The 21,258-nt window shown below is 30.6% G+C and overlaps 1 protein-coding gene and 1 non-coding gene across 2 annotated transcripts in view; both read left to right on the forward strand.

Annotated features, from left to right (window-relative positions):
* The first annotated feature begins 1,088 nt into the window (after nt 1-1,088).
* On the forward strand, nt 1,089-1,191 carry LOC145044397 (U6 spliceosomal RNA). The gene has a single exon (XR_013681351.1). It is a non-coding gene; the product is annotated as a U6 spliceosomal RNA (small nuclear RNA).
* Nucleotides 1,192-3,961: 2,770 nt separating this feature from the next.
* The window catches only part of LOC145043162 (6,7,8-trihydroxycoumarin synthase-like), a 33,009-nt gene continuing 15,712 nt past the window's right edge, over nt 3,962-21,258 (forward strand). The window contains exon 1 of the mRNA XM_078991729.1: nt 3,962-4,866. Within this exon, the coding sequence (XP_078847855.1) occupies nt 3,970-4,866 (897 nt within the window). The 5' untranslated portion in view covers nt 3,962-3,969. The remainder of the gene's footprint in view (nt 4,867-21,258) is intronic.

The following is a 21,258-nucleotide window of genomic DNA, read 5'->3' on the forward strand; positions in this document are numbered from 1 at the left end:
TTACCTTCACAGTTGGGTTTTGTTTGTTTACCAGGTTTTTATATCAGTGTATCTTTTGTTTGTATATCATGATTAATTAGAAATTTATGATTTTTGTTTGTATACTCAGATTTTTGTTTGGAAGCTGTATTGAAAGTTTAACTTTGGGCTTGCGTGAGTTGTAAACAAAACTTCATGACATATATTATTAGCTTACTTTATTAAGTTGAAAACCTTATAATGCTGAATGCTATTTTCTATTTGTTTGGTATTGGTAGAAAGCATAATTCAAAGTTAATTGGACTACTCGATGTTCAAGTTGAAAGAATATGATTAGTAATTTAGTAAATAGGTAGTTTGAATATTTGCATTTTATTGGCTTTTGTTTGAAGCGAAGTGTAAATGTGCTGTGAAGCTTATAAAGACTGGTTTGTTGCAAAATATATAGTGGTTGTAAGTTTATACATAAAAACCTAGAAATTTATATGGATAATGTTTCTTATTTCAATATGCTACATCTTGCTTGGGCTTTTAGTATATAAGGAACGGAGATTATACTCTTAAAGCAAAGTAGCAAACACCTTGTATGTAATCCCCTCGTATTGAATATATATATATATATATATATATATATATATATATATATATATATATATATATTTCTTTTTTGGTCATTTTGTAATCTTCTCATATTGACATGTACATATTATAGCATACAGATTTTGTGCTAATTGTTAGAACGGATAATGACTTAGGAGGGTAATAAGGTTTCCAGTTTGTCCGTATTAGATCACTAAGGTTTTTTTTGTGCGTATTAGACCAATATGGTTGTTATTACCGTTTAGAAATAGTCATTTTACCGGTTTTAACGGGTAAAAACGACTATTTCTAAACGGTAATAACAACCATATTGGTCTAATACGCACAAAAAAACTTTAGTGACATAATACGGACAAACTAGAAACCTTATTACCCTCCTAAGTCATTAACCCTAATTTTAAAGACATTGAGAATATATGACCATCAACAGTAAACTACTTCGTTTAGAACTCGTGTCGTCCCAGATAACTTGCTACTCCTCTATATGGCGAAGCTCTTCATCTATAGTCGTCCCTTTGGGGACATCCGATAAAATTGGAACGATACAGAGAAGATTAGCATGGCCCCTGCGCAAGGATGACACACACAAATCGAGACAATATGTGGATTCTATGGTCAGATTGATTTTCTTGTTGATGTCTTCAACCATTTGTGGCAAGTAAGGATGATCTTTCTTTCTATAAAGTCTCCTTTAAGTTTTTTACTTTTACTGTCATTAAGTTTCATGCTTTATAAACTTCCGTTTATGTGTTGTATATACTATGTATGTATTTGTTTATGTGCTGATTTTTTTATTCATTTTGCAACTTCAGTTTCTTAGTTTATGTTGTGGTTTTGCTTTTATAAAATAATTGATAATAGACATCCTATACAAGTCTCTGTTGGTTTTACATTTCCATTCGTTATCAAATGTAGATATTGATGGGAGGTATCAAAGTGAGATTTTGTTTTTGTACATATGGATGTGTTCATGTAAACATTTAAATGACCAAAAAGAAGTTATTGATAAAATGTTGCATATTTATGTAATGAAGATCATCAATTATATGAGTTTCTGGACTTAGAAGTTCTGGAAGGGTTATGAGATAAGTTTAAATGGAAGCAACTATTTTCAGTCAAACAAATCAGTCACATTGATTAGTAAGCATGTTTTCTAAATAATTAGGGTTAATGACTTAGGAGGGTAATAAGGTTTCCAGTTTGTCTGTATTAGGTCAGTAAGGTTTTTTTGTGCATATTAGACCACTATGGTTGTTATAACCGTTTAGAAATAATCCTTTTTACCCGTTAAAACCGGTAAAAGGACTATTTCTAAACGGTAATAACAATCATATTGGTCTAATACACATAAAAAAAACTTAGTGACCTAATACGGAAAAACTGAAAACCTTATTACCCTCCTAAGTCATTATCCCTTGTTAGAAATACAACAAGCCTTCATTTATTTGTTTATTATTGCACCTTACGTTCATACTTTCAAATATCTGTTATATAACTATATATTTTCAATGTTTGTGTTTTTGATAATATTTTTGATGATTTTACATCTAAAAACTAGAATAAACATTTTTCTTTATATTATCATATTTTTGTAAATTATTTGAATACATTTGTGTCTACAAGGGCCCTTTCTTTCTATTCGCCCCGGGTCCAAAATAGGTTTGGACCGGTTGATGAGTTAGAGGGATATAGAGTTATGTGCCGGTAATCAACTTCATTAATGAATAATAATAAACATTATTTATAAAGTTGACTTCATTTAAAAAAAAAAAAAAAAATTTTAGTGTAAAACTGAAAAAATTATAAAATGTAGGAACTTTTATGACAAAAAAAAAGCTCAGTTTACATTTTGGTAACGTGATGGAGCTCAAAAAAACAAGTAATAGATAAAACTGAGGTTTTTTCTTTTTTTGTGAAAGAATTTCTTTTAGTTCTAAAATCAAAAATGGCAACACTACCGAAATCAAATTCAAGAAAAAAAATACATAATCAAATGCATATCAATCTATATGAAAAAACAACATAAAAACAATTTATAAGTAGATGAATATAAGAAAGAACTAATTTCTCAGAACTAATATTCAAGCTTGCTTTAATTTGAAAAAAGTAGAAATTGATAAGCTTGTTTATAAATTGAACGTGTTGAAGATTAAGGTTTATTCAGTTCATAGGAGTAATCTGATTTGTTGGTTTGGAATTGGTGCGCTTTTGGGAGTTGTGGCGGTGGGTTTTGATTTAGAGGTGGTTGCGGTTGGTGATGGTAACCGACGGTGCTTGGTCGTTGAGGAAGAACGAAGTTACGGGAGGAAGACCATAGGCGGATCCAAGGGGATCCCGGGGTAGCCCGGGATACCCCTCAAAAAAAATTTGATAATGTAATTTTTGTGTACGAATCTTTTAATTTTTTCGATATAATGTATATATATGCATCCCTTCATTTATAACACAAAACAAATACAAGAGCTATTGGTTAATGTGTTTGTTTATTGAACTAAAGTTCTCAGGTTCAATTCATTCTCCTTACATATGCTTTGTCTATTTTTTTTGTTTCCCAACTATTCTATCCCACATCGTCAAACATATGTAAACTCAAACCATTTTTGTCTATTATATTAGTCTGCTATCATCATACTTCATTTGATGTCTACTTTGAATCCCACATCGATTCAAGTATCAAAATATACTTTAACTTCATGTTTATATAACAATACTTGAAGTTAGCTAAGGATTCGATTAAGGTTTAAGTTTAAAACCGAAACGGAACGCGGAAAGCCAAGTACCTTGGAAAAAAAAATTTGGATTACCCTCAATATAAAATTGGGATACCCCTTTACTTTGGTCCTGGCTTCGCCACTAAGGAAGACTAATTGCATCAACGAAGGATTGTCGGTTGAAGCAACGCCTTTGCGTGTGGTTTTTGGAAACATTGATTTTCTCTCACTTCATTATGTTTAAATTTATTTAGGGGTATAATTGTCAATTTACTATCAAAATACATAGATGAATTAAAATTTACAGTGGCAGAATCAGCTCCCCATTACAATAGCTTTGGCTATATATTAATAAATTACTAAATTGTAATAATAAAAATATAATTCTTTTAAACCTCTTTAGTTATATAAATAAAAAGTCTCAAATGATTTCTAAAAAATATACTAAATGAGCCTACATAATATCCTCTGATTGTGATGCAAGACAAATTGAGGTTGTGTTTTTTTTTCACTTGAATAGAACCCTTATGGGATACCAATTATGAGGCTGCCATTATGCACGCAATTGTAATTTTATTGTGTGGCTATCATGCATCCAAATCCAACGCACGTGTTTTATCTTACATGTATCTAGTCAATATAACCAAAACTACTACTGGAGGATCATAGAATCTAAAAAATGGCACTGTTTTTTCTATTTCTTCTTGTATGTGTTCCTCTCCTCTCTCTCCTCTACTCTCTTTCAAAAATCTTCAAAAACAGATCTTGTTCATGTCCACCAGGTCCTCATGGACTACCTTTCATCGGAAACTTGCACCAGATCAATTATTCGAGCCTCCATACTTTCCTATGGCAACTCTCTAAATCCTACGGCCCAATCATATCTCTTCAATTCGGTTTCATTCCAGCTATCGTGGTTTCTTCTGCGAGTGTAGCGAAAGAAGTCCTGAAAACCCAAGATATCATCTTTTGCAATAGGCCATCATTTGTTGGGCCAAAAAAATTAACTTACAATTACCTTGATGTTACCTTTTCCCCCTACAACGACTATTGGAGAGATATGAGAAAGATTTATATGTTCCATTTGTTGAGCCCTAAAAAAGTAGAATCTTTTAGGTATATTCGTGAAGACGAGGTCTCATGTACCATGAATAAGATACATGAGGTAGCTCTTTCGTTTAATACCGTAAACTTGAGCGAAACTATGAAGCATGTGGCCGTTACTTTAGTGACGAGAGTAGGCTTTGGGAAGAGTTATCAGGATGAACATGAAAGAAAAGAGGTTCTTCGACTACTTAATGAACTTCAAGGGATAACGTCAGAATTTTTTGTTTCAGATCTTTGGCCTGGTCTTCCTTTTGTGGGTTTGGTTGATAGGCTCATGGGAAAAATGGATCGGGTAGAGAAATGCTTCAAAAGTCTTGATTCATTTTACGAAGAACTCATTGGTGAACACCTCGACCCTCAAAACCGAAAGTCTAGTGATGAAGAAGAGGATATAGTTGACATTCTACTCCGACTTAAGAAAGATAAAGAATTCGGTGTCACTTACGATCACATTAAAGGCATGCTCGTGGTAATCATTACTTGCTCATTTTATCAGTTGCATAACATTTCATTCGCATGATTTCTATTAAGCATCAACTTTGATTTTCATATGTCCCATGTAGACTTGGCAAAACATGATTGGACACGAAAACACGACACGAAAACCCGATACGAACCCGACACAAAATTAGCGGGTTAGGGTCAGATATTTCGAAACATTTATATAAACGGGTTGACACGACACGACACGATAAATAAACGAGTAGGGTTAGGGTTAAAACTTTCAACTCGAAAATGACACGAATATGACCCGTTTAATTATATATTATTTATTATAAATTTCATATTTTAAAAAATATATTATATGTTATAGACTTGTAGTGGACCAAACTCAATAATTAGAAATAATATTCAAAATTTCAAAGTTACTTAGTTTTGGTCATCCTCACCATCTATCCCATTTGCTCCTTAACTTTAATTCTTTTAATTTTTCCTTTTAAACATAGTATAAATTTTGTCATTCCATCTCATAACTTTAGTGTTTCACTTTTTCCTTCTTGCCTCAACAACTCCTACTTTCCAACTTTTAAAATATTTCAACCCAACATGACAAAATATTTTTACAAGGTCTAAACCTTAACCCGAAACCCGACACAAAAATAAACGGATTGACACGGCACGATACAATAATTAAATGGGTCGGGTTAAGTTCAATCCCTTGCAACCTGTTTAATGTTTTGACACAACACGGAACCGACACGATACGATACATTTTCCAAGTCTAGTCTCATGGTAACCTATCATAACACATGTTTGAAAAAATTTAATCATGTTTCAATGTTTTTCTAAAAATATGAATTAATCCAATCAAAATTCAGAAAAAGTATATTTGTTAATTTGTTAGAGCATCCAATAACGAAATCAGAAATTTTGATATGATGTACAAACCTTATCAATATATATTTTATATAGTTATCATTTGCATTAAAAAACATGGTAGAGTAGTTTTAGTTGGGGAATACAATAAGATAAAACATGTATACAAATAATATATATATATATATATATATATATATATATATATATATATATATATATATATATATATATAATTTTTTAGGGATATTGTAATACTTCAACTACCTCATTTGCTCCGCCACTAAGAACATGGACATGTGCATAGTTTAATAAAAAAATTTGAGTGAAATGATATGTCTATTTGATACATATGAAATAAATTAATATATATATATATATATATATATATATATATATATATATATATATATATATATATATATAAAACGTAATTTATTTTTGAAAGAGTTATATAAAGAATAAAATAGCGATGTGACAATTTATATATATATATATATATATATATATATATATATATATATATATATATATATATATATATATATATATATATATATATATATATATATATATATATATATATATATATATATATATAGAGGTTCAGTTGAAATTAAAAAAATAATAATAAATTGTGATATTAAAATTAAACCTTAATCACATTTTTTTATTTGCCACTATAGCAGCTCAAGCATGTTATTATGTAACACTACTTATTTCTTTTTCCCCTGCCACCTTCCCAACCACCACTACAACCTTAGCCACCAATTGACCCCATCATTACCACCTCTGTCATCCCTACCACCGTTATCTTTGTCACTACTACCTCTTCTACCACCAACCACTATTATCATATATGATTAATAATTTTGACAACATACATATATGTGTAACCATTTATAATTAGGCATATATGTATAAAAATGTATAATCATATATGATTAGATCTTCCGCCATATAACAATTTATAATTAGGCATTATCCTGTCATACCAATAAGCTGGAGCGTTAAAACGGCAATGAGAAATTTATGGTTGATGTTGAATATAAAAATATCTATTTTTTTCCAGAATCTCAATGGAACTGTCATATCTCCCTCTCTCTCTCTCCATATATATATATATATATATATATATATATATATATATATATATATATATATATATATATATATATATATATATATATATATATATATATATATATATATATATATATATATATATTCTGTAAAAGCTTGGCACCTTATGTTCGAGATCGACTTTTTAAAAGCTTGTCTCGAGATCGAATTAAACAAGTCTTAGCCAAGCTCAACCCTAAATGTGAGGCTCGTTTATTAAACGAGCACTACAAGAATAATGGGCATTAGCGGCGACAACCACCTTTAGCGGCAACACATAATTTTCGCGTTATGTGTCGCCGCTAATGCCCATCGATCCCGATCCGCGTCGAAATATGAGGTGAAACCTTAGCCGTTGATTTTGTCCCTAATCCAATCACTGAAAATCGATAACGTACATACCAATAGCGGCGACGGTGTCGCCGCTAATACTCGAAAATTTTGACCGCAAAAGTTTTCCCCCCCAAAGATGTCATCGATAATACTCAAAAAATTTGACCATCAAAATTCCCCCCCAAAGGTGTCGCCGCTAATACTCAACATGTGGCTGCTAAAAGGCGTCGCCGCTAATTCCCTTTGCAGATATAACCCCCTTCAGCTCCTTCCTCCTTCAACTCCTTCTTCCCCCTTCTCTCTTCTATGTACTCATTTATATGTAGAATGTGTCTTTTGTGTATGTATGTGTATTTATGTGTATTATGTATGTATTTGTGTATTAGTATGAATATATATATATATATATATATATATATATATATATATATATATATGTGTGTGTGTGTGTGTTTATATATATATATATATATATATATATATATATATATATATATATATATATATATATATATATATATATGAGTGTTTTTATATGTGTATTATTTATGTATTTTTGTATTAGTATGTGTATCATGTATGTATATGTGTTTTTGTATATATATGTATATGTGTTTGTACGTGTATTGTGTATGTATGGATGTGTTTTTGGTTATATATTTTTATAAAGTTTTTATAATTTATAACAGTTTTTATAATTTTATAAGGTTTGTTTTGTATATGGAAAAAATGTTTAAAAAAACTTTAAAAAAAAAGAAAAAAAAGAAAACTACTATTAGCGGCGACACTTTTAGTTGCAACAGAAAGTATTAGTGGCGACATGGTATTAGCGGCGACGGTAAGCATTAGCAGCGACACATTGGGTATTAGCGACGAACCAACAACGGCGACCTTTTAGCGGCGACGTGTCGCCGCTAAAGGTATTAGCGGCGAAAATCGGGACTTTTAGCGGCGACGTCTGTCGTCACTAATAGTCATTATTCTTGTAGTGGAGTTCGAACCGAGTTTTAATCAGTGAGCTTATGAGCTTAAATGAGTCTATATATAATATACATTATTATTATTTTTATATGTTAAAATAAAAACTTATTTGGGGAATTAGAGATTTAAGATATTAGTAAACAAGCTTCTTAACAAGCTTGAACCGAGCTTAAGTTATTTAGGCTCATCAGACAAAAAACAAGTTGATCTTGTTCCTGAGCTGAGCCTATATAATTCTTTACGTGCTTGAACCGATATCCGTACAATTAAGCTCGAATCAAACCGAGCTCGAGTTCGAGCCCTTATAACTTAAAAGAGCCTAAGCCGAGCCTGTCCAAGCTCGGGCTCAACCTGACTCTTTTACACCCTAAACATAAGCAACCAAGAGCAGTTTATGAACGATTATTTGTAACTCTCTAAGTAACTATTGTCTAATTTATAAAATAATCAATTTTAATGATTTGGAAATAATAAAAATAGTTATTAAATGATATTTCAAGTAGCGTAATAATTTTCTCCACTAAAATTCCTCAAAAAGCAATGTCATTATTTTCTACTTATCATTTTTTCTATGATAAACCAAAGCAAAATCGTCTTTAATAAAATTCAATATTAGTATTATTTTAAAATTATTTATAAAATTTTGCAATAATATTTTTTTTAAAAATAACACTGCTTTGATCGTATATTAATCACTAGGTATGAGATCCACATATTACATGAGTTTATTTAAAAAAAATTAAATATAAAATTTTAACAATTTAAAAAGTTTGAATTTATAAGAAAAATAATTTTTTTTTTGAATTATTAAAATTAATGAGATTTTAATGTATTGGATACATTACATATATAAACCAATTTCTAATAAATACTTTACATATATATTACCTTATATATTAAATGTGAAATTTTAGTTTAATAAAATAAAAAATACAATAAAATGACAAGTGGAAAATAAAAATTTTAAATTTTTAAAAAAATATCATGTATCCAAATGAAGTAGAAGAGGACATGTGACAAAAAACCTTCATTTATTAGATTAGATAAATAAATTACTAAATTATAATAATAAAGAAAATATAATTCTTTTAAACCTCTTTACTTATATAGACAAAAAGTTTCAAATTATTTTAAAAATCGTACTAAATGAGCCGACATAATATCCTCTGATTGTGTGGAAGACAAATTGAGACTATTTTTTTCCACTTGAATAGAACCCTTATTGGATTTACATGACAATTCTGGAAGCCGCCATCATTGTGCACGCGACTGTAATTTTTGTTGTGTTTATCATGCATCCAAAACTAGTACCGGAGGTTCATAGAATCTAAAAAATGGCACTGTTTTTTCTATTTCTTCTTGTGTGTGTTCCTCTCCAATCTCTCCTCTAGAGGTGTGCGCGGTGCGGTTTGGTGCGGTTTCGAGTCAAAACCGCAAACCGCACCGCATATGCGGTTTGAATATTTTAGAAACCGCAAACCGCACCACAGATGTTCAAAACCGCATGATGCGGTGCGGTTTGATGCGGGCGGTTTATGTGGTTTAGTTGCGGTTTGTGCGGTTTGATGTGTTGTTTAACATTAAATCTATCAAAAAACTAAAAACCTAACCGGGTTAAAAAAAATGATTGCTTTTATTTTATAAAAACAAATACAATTTTCGAGTTAAATCGTTTTTTAATAAATTGTGACTCATGTTACTATAGTTTTCTAAGTATCATTGTTATTGCTTTATATTGTCGTTATAATTTATATATTCTTGTAAACCATGAGATCTTGATCTAATAGTGATTTAATGTTACGTTATAGATATTTGGTTATTGTAAGAAATATATTTATATACATCATTTCTAAATCGTGATTTGAAGTTATAACAAAATAAAGAAAAAAAAGTATATATAACATGCGGTGCGGTGCGGTTTGAACCGCAATTTTATAAATACAAACCGCAAACCACACCGCATAGTGCGGTTTGATAAAATGATGAACCGCAAACCGCACCGCGAAATTCTAAACCGCATTATGCGGTGCGGTTTGGTGCGGTGTGGGCGGTTTGTGCGGTTTGTGCGGTTTTTTGCACAGCCCTACTCTCCTCTACTCTCTTTCAAAAACCTTCAAAAACAGATCTTGTTCATGTCCACCAGGCCCTCATGGACTACCTTTCATCGGAAACTTGCACCAGATCAATTATTCGAGCCTCCATACTTTCCTATGGCAACTCTCGAAATCCTACGGCCCAATCATATCTCTTCAATTCAGTTTCATTCCGACTATCGTTGATTCATATGTAACCTTTTCCCCCTACAACGACTATTGGAGAGATATGAGAGAGATTTATATGTTCCATTGTTGAGCCCTAAAAAAGTAAAATCTTTTAGGTATATTCGTGAAGACGAGGTCTCACGTACCATGAAGAAGATACATGCGCTAGCTTTTTCGTTTAATACCGTAAACTTGAGCGAAACTATGAAGCATGTGGCCATTACTTTAGTGACGAGAGTAGGCCTTGGAAGAGTTATCAGGATAAACATGAAAGAAAAGAGGTTCTTCGACTACTTAATGAACTTCAAGGGATAACGTCAGAATTCTTTGTTTCAGATCTTTGCCCTGGTCTTCCTTTTGTGGGTTTGGTTGATAGGCTCATGGGAAAGATGGATCGGGTAGAGAAATGCTTCAAAAGTCTTTGATTCATTTTACGAAGAACTCATTGGTGAACACCTCGACCCTCAAAACTGAAAGTCTAATGACGAAGAAGAGGATATAGTTGACATTCTACTCCCACTTAACAAAGATAAAGAATCCAGTTTCACTTACGATCACATTAATTAAAGGCATGCTCATGGTAATCATTACTTGCTCATTTTATTAGTTGAATAAGAGCTCATTCGTTCACAAGATTTCTATTAAGCATCAACTTTGATTTTCATATGTCCTATCATATTTAGGAGGAATTAGAGTTTATGTTGGAGATCTGGATACTCCTTGGATCGTATGAGCTCTTTTTGAATTGAGATTTTTACCTTATGGGTTGCAAGAAATTCAGCATAGGATAATCCAAGAAGACATTTATGAACCTAGACACAAAAATCGTAAGCCGAATTGCTAGAATGACTCTATGTTCATCTGAAAAATATAGAGCTAATAGTTGTATGCCTTTTTTCAAAGAGAAGAGTCGTTTATATAATAAACAAGATTTAGGGTTTGCCTCTTAGGGTTGGCCGTCATGGGTTGCTTTGGAAGCAAGTCAGAAAATACAGAATTTAATGAGGAGATCAAGGGTTTTCAAAACTGAAAAATTTCGTCAGTTTTACCATAATCGCCCTCATAAATTCGATTTTTCCACTATGTTCCCATATGCAATCTAGAATTCGAATTTCGTCAGTTTTACCCCTTGGATCGTGTGAACGCTTTTCGAACTGATATTTCTATCCTATGGGTTGCAAGAAATTCAGCCTAAGATAATCTATAAGGACACTTACAAATCTAGACACAAAAATCGTAAGCCAAATTGCTAGAATGATTCTATGTTCGTCTGAAGAATAAAGACCTAATAGTTGTGTGTCTTTTCTCAAAGAGAAGATTCGTTTATATAATAAACGAGATTTAGGGTTTACCTCTTAGGGTTGGCTGTCATGGGTTGCTTTGGAAGCAAGTCAGAAAATACGGAATTTAATGAGGAAATCAAGGTTTCAAAAAGTGACGAATTTCGTCAGTTTTACCATAATCACCCTCAAGAATTTGATTTTTCCACTATGTTCCCATATGCAAGCCAGGGGCTCTGCCCCTTGGACCCTGATAGGGGAGTTGCCCCTAGACCTTGCCAAAGGGGTGCATCCCTTTTGGAAACCCCAAACCTAGGGGCGCTGCCCCCGGACCCTCGATTTATCGTCGAACCAACTTCTTATTCGATCTTATAAATGCGTGCACTCCGTACAAACCCGTACGTATATTAGAGTATAAATTATAAAGCCCCTTAGCCGACATGTTAGTTCCAATTATATAAAATGACACGGTGACACTAAAATCACCAATAATCCTCCCCCGTTTTGGTAACCCTTAAACAAACATAACCTTATCAAAACATAACCAAACTAGTACATAATGAAAATATCGAAACGATTGAATTTCCACTTAGTATCATACACTTGCAAATGATCGAGCATCAGGGTGTTCTAAGACTTGAACCCATCAACCTATTAGAATACCAGAAAGTAACATATATACTAGTTTATTGAATTTCTAGAAAAATACAACTTGACAGTATTATAAAGCCGTGTATCCCAAACCTCTCATGATATCCACAACCTCTTGAAATGCCACTACACTTTGCAATCACATAGCTAACTCCTTTTCATGTATCTACACATACATTTATCAAAGGAATTATTAAGAAGTTAAACTTCAACCTGACTAACTTGCAGAACCGAACACATACCTGGATGAATACTTCATGTGTTCCAATCTATAAGTATGGGCTTTCCACATTGAATTCAATTCCTAACATTATATTAGGAGGGAATTGGATGTCTCATCATTACATAATTAAATGGACTTTAATTTCATCCATATCACAAACTTGTGCACTAAGTCTCTTGTCAAACCTTTTGGTCAAGTGATCTGCCAATTTTGTTGCGATTTCACAAACTCAACCGAACTCACACCGTTCATGATTAGTTCTCTAATCATAATATGTCTAACACCTAGGTGTCTAGAATTACCATTATAAACCAGGTTGTATGCCTTAGCCACTCTGATTCTTTACTAGCAGCCGTTAATGCAACAAACTTAAATTCCATTGTTGAATTTGTAATGCAAGATTGCTTCTTGGAAGCCCAAGAAATGGCACCTCCCCCAAGCAAGAATACCCAACCAAAAGTTGAGGAATGGTTCTTCATGTTGGTTATCCAACTTGCATCCGAATGACTTTCTAAAAGTGAAGGAACCCCCCCCCCCCCCCAAGTAACTCAAACCATATTCCATGGTTCCTTTGAGATACTTGAACACTCTATTGACTGCTTGCCAATGTTAAGCACTAGGATTACTATTGTACCTGCTTAACTTGCCCATATCAAAGCAGTATCAGGTCTGGTATGTGTCATGGCATACATCAAACTACCAATAGTCGTAGATTATTTCAATTGTGAAATGGGAACACCAATAGTTGGCATTAATTTCACACTTGGATCTATAGGAGTACTCACAGGAGAACAATCAGTAAAATTAATTCGGTTGAGAATTTTCTTAATATAATGACTTTAAGTCATTACTCGCTAGGGGAGCTGCCCCTAGACCATGCCAAAGGGATGCATCCACTTTAGAAACCAAGGACCCAGGGGCACTGCCTCCAGACCCTGACTTATCGTCGAACCGACTTCTAATTCGATCTTATACATACGTGCACTCCACACAAACGTGTACATATATTAGAGTACAAATTATGAAGCCTCTTAGCTCACATGTTAGTTCTAATTACATAAAATGATATTGTGACACTAAAATCACAAACATTATAATGTGTCATGACACATGTTTGAAAAAAATTAATCATGTCGTATGTTTTTCTAAGACTATGAATTAATACAATCAAAATTCACATAAAGTATATTCGATAATTAGTTAGAGCATCGAAGATGCATATTTTAATGAAAAAGTTGAGCGAAATGACATGTCTAACTGATACATATTAAATCGATTAAACTCTATTATTATAGGATATCACGCAGACTTCAATAGATATGAAATTCAAGTACTATTGAATTCTTCAATGAGAAAATAAATTTTTTTTTAATTCTTAAATGTATGTTACATAACATTTTGGAGATTTCAATTTATTGTAAACTTTCTTTTTTTTTTTTTTTTAAGAGTTATATAAAAAAATAAAATAAATTCTGACAATCAATTAAAATTTTAAATAGTTCAATCACTCAACAATTTCATGCTCGTTAATTTTGGAGCCTAGCTACTATCTACTCGACTTAGTGGAAATGATATCTCTTTTTTTATATCATTATTCGGGTTAAAAAAAAATACTTGATAAATAAAATTAAAAGCAGCTTTTTTCTAATATTAATCTACAATTGAACAATAATAAATGTAGATTGTTAATAATATTCATTGACCGATGTCAATCTTGTGATACTGAAGTTGCATTTTCAAAAGTTATATATATATATATATATATATATATATATATATATATATATATATATATATATATATATATATATATATATATATATATATATATATATATATATATATATGGTAAAGTGAATATACCTAACAACCTTATATAAGCTTAGGTACCTAACCATATTATACTACATTGTTTTGCATTATATTTCTATTGCAATCATTTAAGGTTCTTAAACTTCAACCCTTAACTTGATTTACTTCCAAGATTTTCAAACATTCACCATTATATTCCTCCTACACCATTTGATTTGCAACGGTAGTATATGAAGCCTACCAGGGGGTCTCCGATAGAAAGACGTCATTTGAAGGAAGATAATGGTGAAGGTCCAAAGATTTTGGAAACAATCAAGTTATGAGGTTGAATTTTAAGAACTTTGGGTGATTACAATGGAGATATGATACAAAATTACGTAGTATGATGTGGTTAGGTACCTAAGTTTATATAAGGTTGTTAGGTATATTCACTTTACCCATATATATATATATATATATATATATATATATATATATATATATATATATATATATATATGGAAAAGTCAATATACCCTTAAGGGTATATAAACTTAGATATCCAATCTCACCATAATACATCGTTTTATTTGATATATTAATTATAATGTTCTTAAACCTCTACTCCTAACTTGATTTACTTTCAAGATTTTTGAAATTTCACTATTATCTCGTTCTTACATCACATCTTTATGCCTAACACCTATTACGCTATATATACGATAGTTAAAATTGAAAATTATGTTAGAGGAAGATTATGTAAAATTTATAAAAATATTGGAATTAAATCAAGTTAGAAGTTGAATTAGAAGAACATTCGACAATTACAATGTTTATATGTGATACAAAACAACGTAATATAGTGAGTTTGAGTAACTAAACTTATATACCCATAAGGGTATATTTACTTTTCCCTTATATATATATATATATATATATATATATATATATATATATATATATATATATATATATATATATATATATATATATATATATATATATATATATATATATATATATATATACATACATACATATATAAGGGAAAAGTAAATATACCCTTATATATAAGGGAAAAGTAAACATACAACGTATATATATATATATATATATATATATATATATATATATATATATATATATATATATATATATATATATATATGGAAAAGTTCAATAGAAACCATAATTATTGGTTATTGAAGGAACCAAATCTTTTTTTTCTTCAATTTCAAGAGTTTATTCTTTATCGAAACAAAATCTAAAAACATTTAAATTCATATATTAACATTGTGAATATGAAAAATATTTTTCGGAATCATCGTGTGAATCCGGATTCACGTTGTGAATTTTAAAAAATTCATATTGTGAATTTGACGTAAAAAAAATCGAATTTGATATCATTGGAAAAAGGATAAAAAGTTATGAATTTCTATACTTTTTTTTTTTAATAAAAAATAAGTTCTAAAAGATGAAAAAAAAATTAGTTCTTTGGTTAATAATAATTCTCTATTGATCTTACCATATATATATATATATATATATATATATATATATATATATATATATATATATATATATATGTTCAAGTTCATTTGAGACCATTCTAATTTTGTGAGACCGTGAGACCAAATCTAAAAATAATTTTAAAATGCAAAATAAATGGAAAAATCCAAAAATTGTTTTTTTAAATATTATTTTCGAAACTTGAATTAACTAAAAAAAATATAAAAAATAAAAAATAAAAAAAATTCCATTTTTTTTTGAAAAATACGTGAAATATTCTAAATATAATATTACACTGACATATTCTAAAAAATAATTTTAAAATGCAAAATAAATGGAAAAATCTAAAAATTCTTTTTTTTAAATATTATTTTCGGAACTTGAATTAACTAAAAAAAATAAAAAATAAATAAACAAAAAATTCTATTTTTTTTGAAAAATACGTGAAATATTCTAAATAGAATATTACACTGTAGATATTCTAAAAATAATTTTAAAATGCAAAATAAATGGAAAAATCAAAAAATTCTTTTTTTAAATATTATTTTCGGAACATGAATTAACTAAAAAAAATAAAAAAAATAAAAAAAAATAAAAAAATGCGTATCATGATCTCACAAAATATAGGTGGTCTCAAATGAACCTAACCCTATATATATATATATATATATATATATATATATATATATATATATATATATATATATATATATATATATATATATATATATATATATATATATATATATATAACATTAATTTATTGAAATTTACACATGTTATTTATATTCAGAAACCAATTAATATAATTAATTTATTGTTTAAGTATGATAAATAACAAAGATTATTTAAAACAATTATATATTGCCTAAATGTTGGTTTTTTTATTTTAAAATTGAATATTTTATATAATTTACAATAAACAAAGACTATTTGTGTATAGAGACATTTGTACGTGTTAAGGAAATCATTTTAATTTTTAATATGATTAAATTATATTGTAATAATAATATCTATAATTATAGGAATAAAATAAGAATTTGAATATTTAAATCTTCAAATCCCTATTCTAATAAAAGAATAGTTTTAATCTTCGTTTGTCAAGTGTCACTCTAATATAACACCCTTATTAATATCATGACATTTGTCATGTAGATGTATTAATCAACCCATTTCAAAATTTAAATTTACATTTTCTGTTAAATTTAAAGTTATAATAACTTTAAAAATTTGATATATCTCTTAGTTAATAATCAATAATTTATTTAAAATAACTGATTAATAATTATAAATTTTATTATAAATGTTTAATTAATTTTGTAACCGTGCTTACCACGGGTTAAAAACTAGTCCTTATTCTAATAAAAGAATAGGTTTAATCTCCTATTGATAAGTGTCATATAATTAGAGCTCCTTATTAATGTTATATATCACAAATTATATCATTTGTCAACCTATTAATTATCCAATTTAAATTTCAAATTTTAAATTTCCATTATAATTACACTAATTAATAATTGATTATCTATTTTAGATTTCAAATTTTAAATTTTCCACTCTAATTATATTAAATTCATAATATTAGATTGAAAAAAAAAATTAGTACAGATTTTAAGGTGATATAACTTCAAGTATTTATTTAAATCAACAATTATAATTTTATATAACAAAAAGTATCTCTTAAGTAATAATTTATTTAAAATAATTGATTAATAATTCTAATTTTTTTAATATGAAATTTTAATTAATTTTATAACCGTATTTGTCACGGGTTATAAACTAGTCTACTGTAATAAATGAAGATCTATTTTGCCACATGTCAATCTCTCATAAGTTTTGACACTTATCATTTTATGGTATTTTAAAAATAAATAATATCAACATGTTAATTTTTAGAAATTTTTTTCTTAATTTTTAAAATTAAAAACAATATAATACATATAGTTATATAAATAAAGTATTAAATATAATAAATATGATCATAAATTGTAATAATATGTTTTTTTTTCCTTATTTTAAAATTAAATTTTAAATACTACTTAATGTTTAAATTTTGATATCTTTTTTTTTTATTTAACCCATGTAATATATGAGTATCACACCTAGTGACATAATACAAAGAGAACCACCAGATAATTCATTTGATTACTCAATATATATCACCACAAGGAATGAGACCTATACCAACGACACTTGCAGCAACTATGCTGACGATATGTCATTGGAAAAGCCTATGCCGACGACTTGTCGTTAGTAAAAATTCATTGGTATAACCCCGTCGGTAAAAGTGAAAAATGTTGTTGTGTTAGATGTCGTCAGTACAGAGCCCCCAATGCAGACGACGTGTCGTTTGGAAAAGCGTGTGGCAGAAAACTTCCATTTTAGTACAAGAGACGACATGTCATCGATAAAGGTGAAACGGTTATTACAGTTATAAAGTTATACCGACGACATGTCGTTTGTATATCCTTTTTTTTAATATTTGCACATATTTTTTATATATATCAAACCTGTTTTTTAAAACAAATCCAAAAAGTATATATGCAAAGTAATATCAAAATCTTAATAACTATAAAAAAAACCATTAAAATTCAAAAAATAATTTTCTACATAACAAAATAACAAAAAAACGTCTTCAACAAGCATTATTCAAAAATAACATAAAAGATCAATCAAAATCTTCATTGTTCTCGTTCTCATTGTCTCATTGTCGTCCTCCTTTTCCTCCTCATCGATCTCGTCGGTTGGTATATTGGGATTGCATTGGAATTGTGGCATTTGTTGTGGTTGGAAGTTAGGAATGATGGATGCGAATGTGTTATATACATTTGTTGCATATGTAACATTTGTTGTTGCATGTATTGCATTTGTTGGGTTAATGCAACAACTTGAGAATTATCTGAAGATTGAGATCTGTAAGCTCTGTAACGTTTGGAATGTTCATTTGAAAATAAATTATTGTTGATGCTTAGTTTCCTTCCAACACTACAAATATGTCTGCGTCTCTCACCAACGGCACGGGTAAGACAATATTCTTCATTTATTTTTTCGTTCTCCTTGAACCCTTCTTGCATCAACATCTTCTCTCGTTGAATATTTTCCTAAAATAAAGAAAGCAATAAAAATACATTAATTAAAACAAATAACTAAATTTATACACTAAAATAATAATAATATACCTTATAATAATAATAATAATAATAATAATAATAATAATAATAATAATAATAATAAAGTGAAGCAACATACCATTGGTATATGGAGTTGTTTGTAGAGTGTTTAGTAGTTCTAAAATAGAGACAAACCCGAGAAGAAGCAATGTTTTTTTTTAAATATTTTTAGTTAACTACTTTGGAAAGTTGTCCAATGAAAAGATGAATTGACAAATAAAACATAATTACATACCTGTGTAAGGTTATGAAAATATGCTCTGAATGCACTGAGTAATGTTATTAGATGAGTGCCTTTAAATAGGCAATTATACAATAGCAACTGAAATCTATTCTACAGGAGATATAATAGGATCTAATCTGTACATACAACAATCTTTGACTAATTATTAACATGATCATAATGAAGTATTTGGCCCAATGGATTTGGGTGATCCATTATCCGTAATACACCCCCACAAGATGGGGGATCCATCGGAGACACCAATCTTGGACCTATTTCGAAGAAACGGAGCTCGAGACAGCGGTTTGGTAAGCATATCAGCAAGTTGATCATGAGAATGAAGATGACGTACACGGAGACGCCCAACGGTTACTTGTTCCCGGACAAAGTGGTAGTCTAGTGCAACATGCTTCATGCGAGAATGGTACAATGGGTTAGCACATACATAAGTGGCACCTGTATTGTCACAAAAAAGTGTGGGAGGCTCATTGATTGGAATCCCGAGTTCGTGAAGTAAGTTCTGTAACCAAACTAGTTCAGTAGAGGCATTTGCAAGTGCCTTGTATTCCGCTTCTGTAGAGGACCGGGAAATGGATTTCTGTCTAATAGATCGCCAAGAGACAATATTAGAGCCCAAGTACAGTATATAAGCAGTTGTAGACCTTCCAGCATCATTCACGCCTCCCCAGTCAGAATCTGAGAAAGCTGAGAGAGAGAGAGAGGAGATTGGCGTTTTAGGAACAGACCGAAAAAGATGGTACCTTTGAGGTACCGAAGGAGACGTTTTAGGGCCTGCCAGTGAGATTGACGGGGATTGTGCATGAATTAAGACAGTTTGTTGACTGCAAAAGAGATATCTGGACGAGTGAATGCAAGATATTGTAGTGAACCAACTAATTTGCGGTAAGGGGTAGGGTCAACTGTAGGGGTGGAATCATTAAGGGTCAAGGGGTCAGAGGCACTGAGGGGAGTGGATACGTCTTTGGCACCTTCCATATGAAAGTTGGTGAGAATATCTTGGATGTGTCTATGTTGAGAGAGAAAGAGACCAGTGGGTGTAGAAATGACTTCAACTCCAAGAAAATGATGGAGTGTACCAAGATCTTTGAGAGAAAACTTATTGCTTAGGGCTTGAATGAAGTGAGTGAGGAAGGCATTGTTGTTACTGGTGAGAACGATATCATCAACATAGACTAGAAAGTAACAAGTGACATCAGATTGATTATAGATAAAAAGAGATAGATCAGCAAAGGATTTTTTGAAGCCAAAGTGAAGTAGGAAATTGGTGAGTTCAGTGTACCAAGCTCTAGGTGCCTGCTTTAGACCATAGATGGATTTTTTTAATCGACAAATGTGATTTGGAAAATCAGGGCGGGTGTAGCTTGGAGGTTGGGCCATAAAAACTTCTTCATGGAGAGTTCCTTGAAGGAATGCATTGTTGATGTCGAGTTGACGAAGTTGCCAGTTCTTGGATAAGGCGATGGAAAGAATGGTACGGATAGTGACGGGTTTGGTGACTGGGCTAAAGGTGTCAAAGTAATCCTTTCCAAATTGTTGATGAAAGCCCTTGGCAACAAGACGGGCTTTATATTTATCAATGGAGCCATCAGGTTTGCGTTTGACTCGAAAAACCCATTTGCATCCGATGGGCTTGGTAGTGGTAGGAGGTACAAGTTCCCAAGTGTGATTGTTGAGGAGGGCATTGAATTCAAGGTCCATGGCATGACGCCATGTAGGGTCTTTGAGAGCCTGGGTGTGGGTGGATGGTTCAACAGTAGAGGGAATTGGATGAAGGGTAGTGGTGTTTATAAGGTTTGCATTGTAATATCTTGAATTTTTTTTCCGGTTTCTGGGTGGGGGGAAATGGCTGGTTCGTGAGATAGGAGATGGAGATATTTGGGGTGTAGATGAAGCTGAATAGGCAAGGGTGATGGGAGTTGCTGGTGAGGATGGTTCTGTCACCTCATTCAGAGTAGATAATGATGCTACAGTTTGGGTAG

Source organism: Lactuca saligna, chromosome 4 (assembly GCF_052625555.1).
Source record: "Lactuca saligna cultivar CGN05327 chromosome 4, ASM5262555v1, whole genome shotgun sequence".
NCBI lineage: Eukaryota > Viridiplantae > Streptophyta > Magnoliopsida > Asterales > Asteraceae > Lactuca > Lactuca saligna.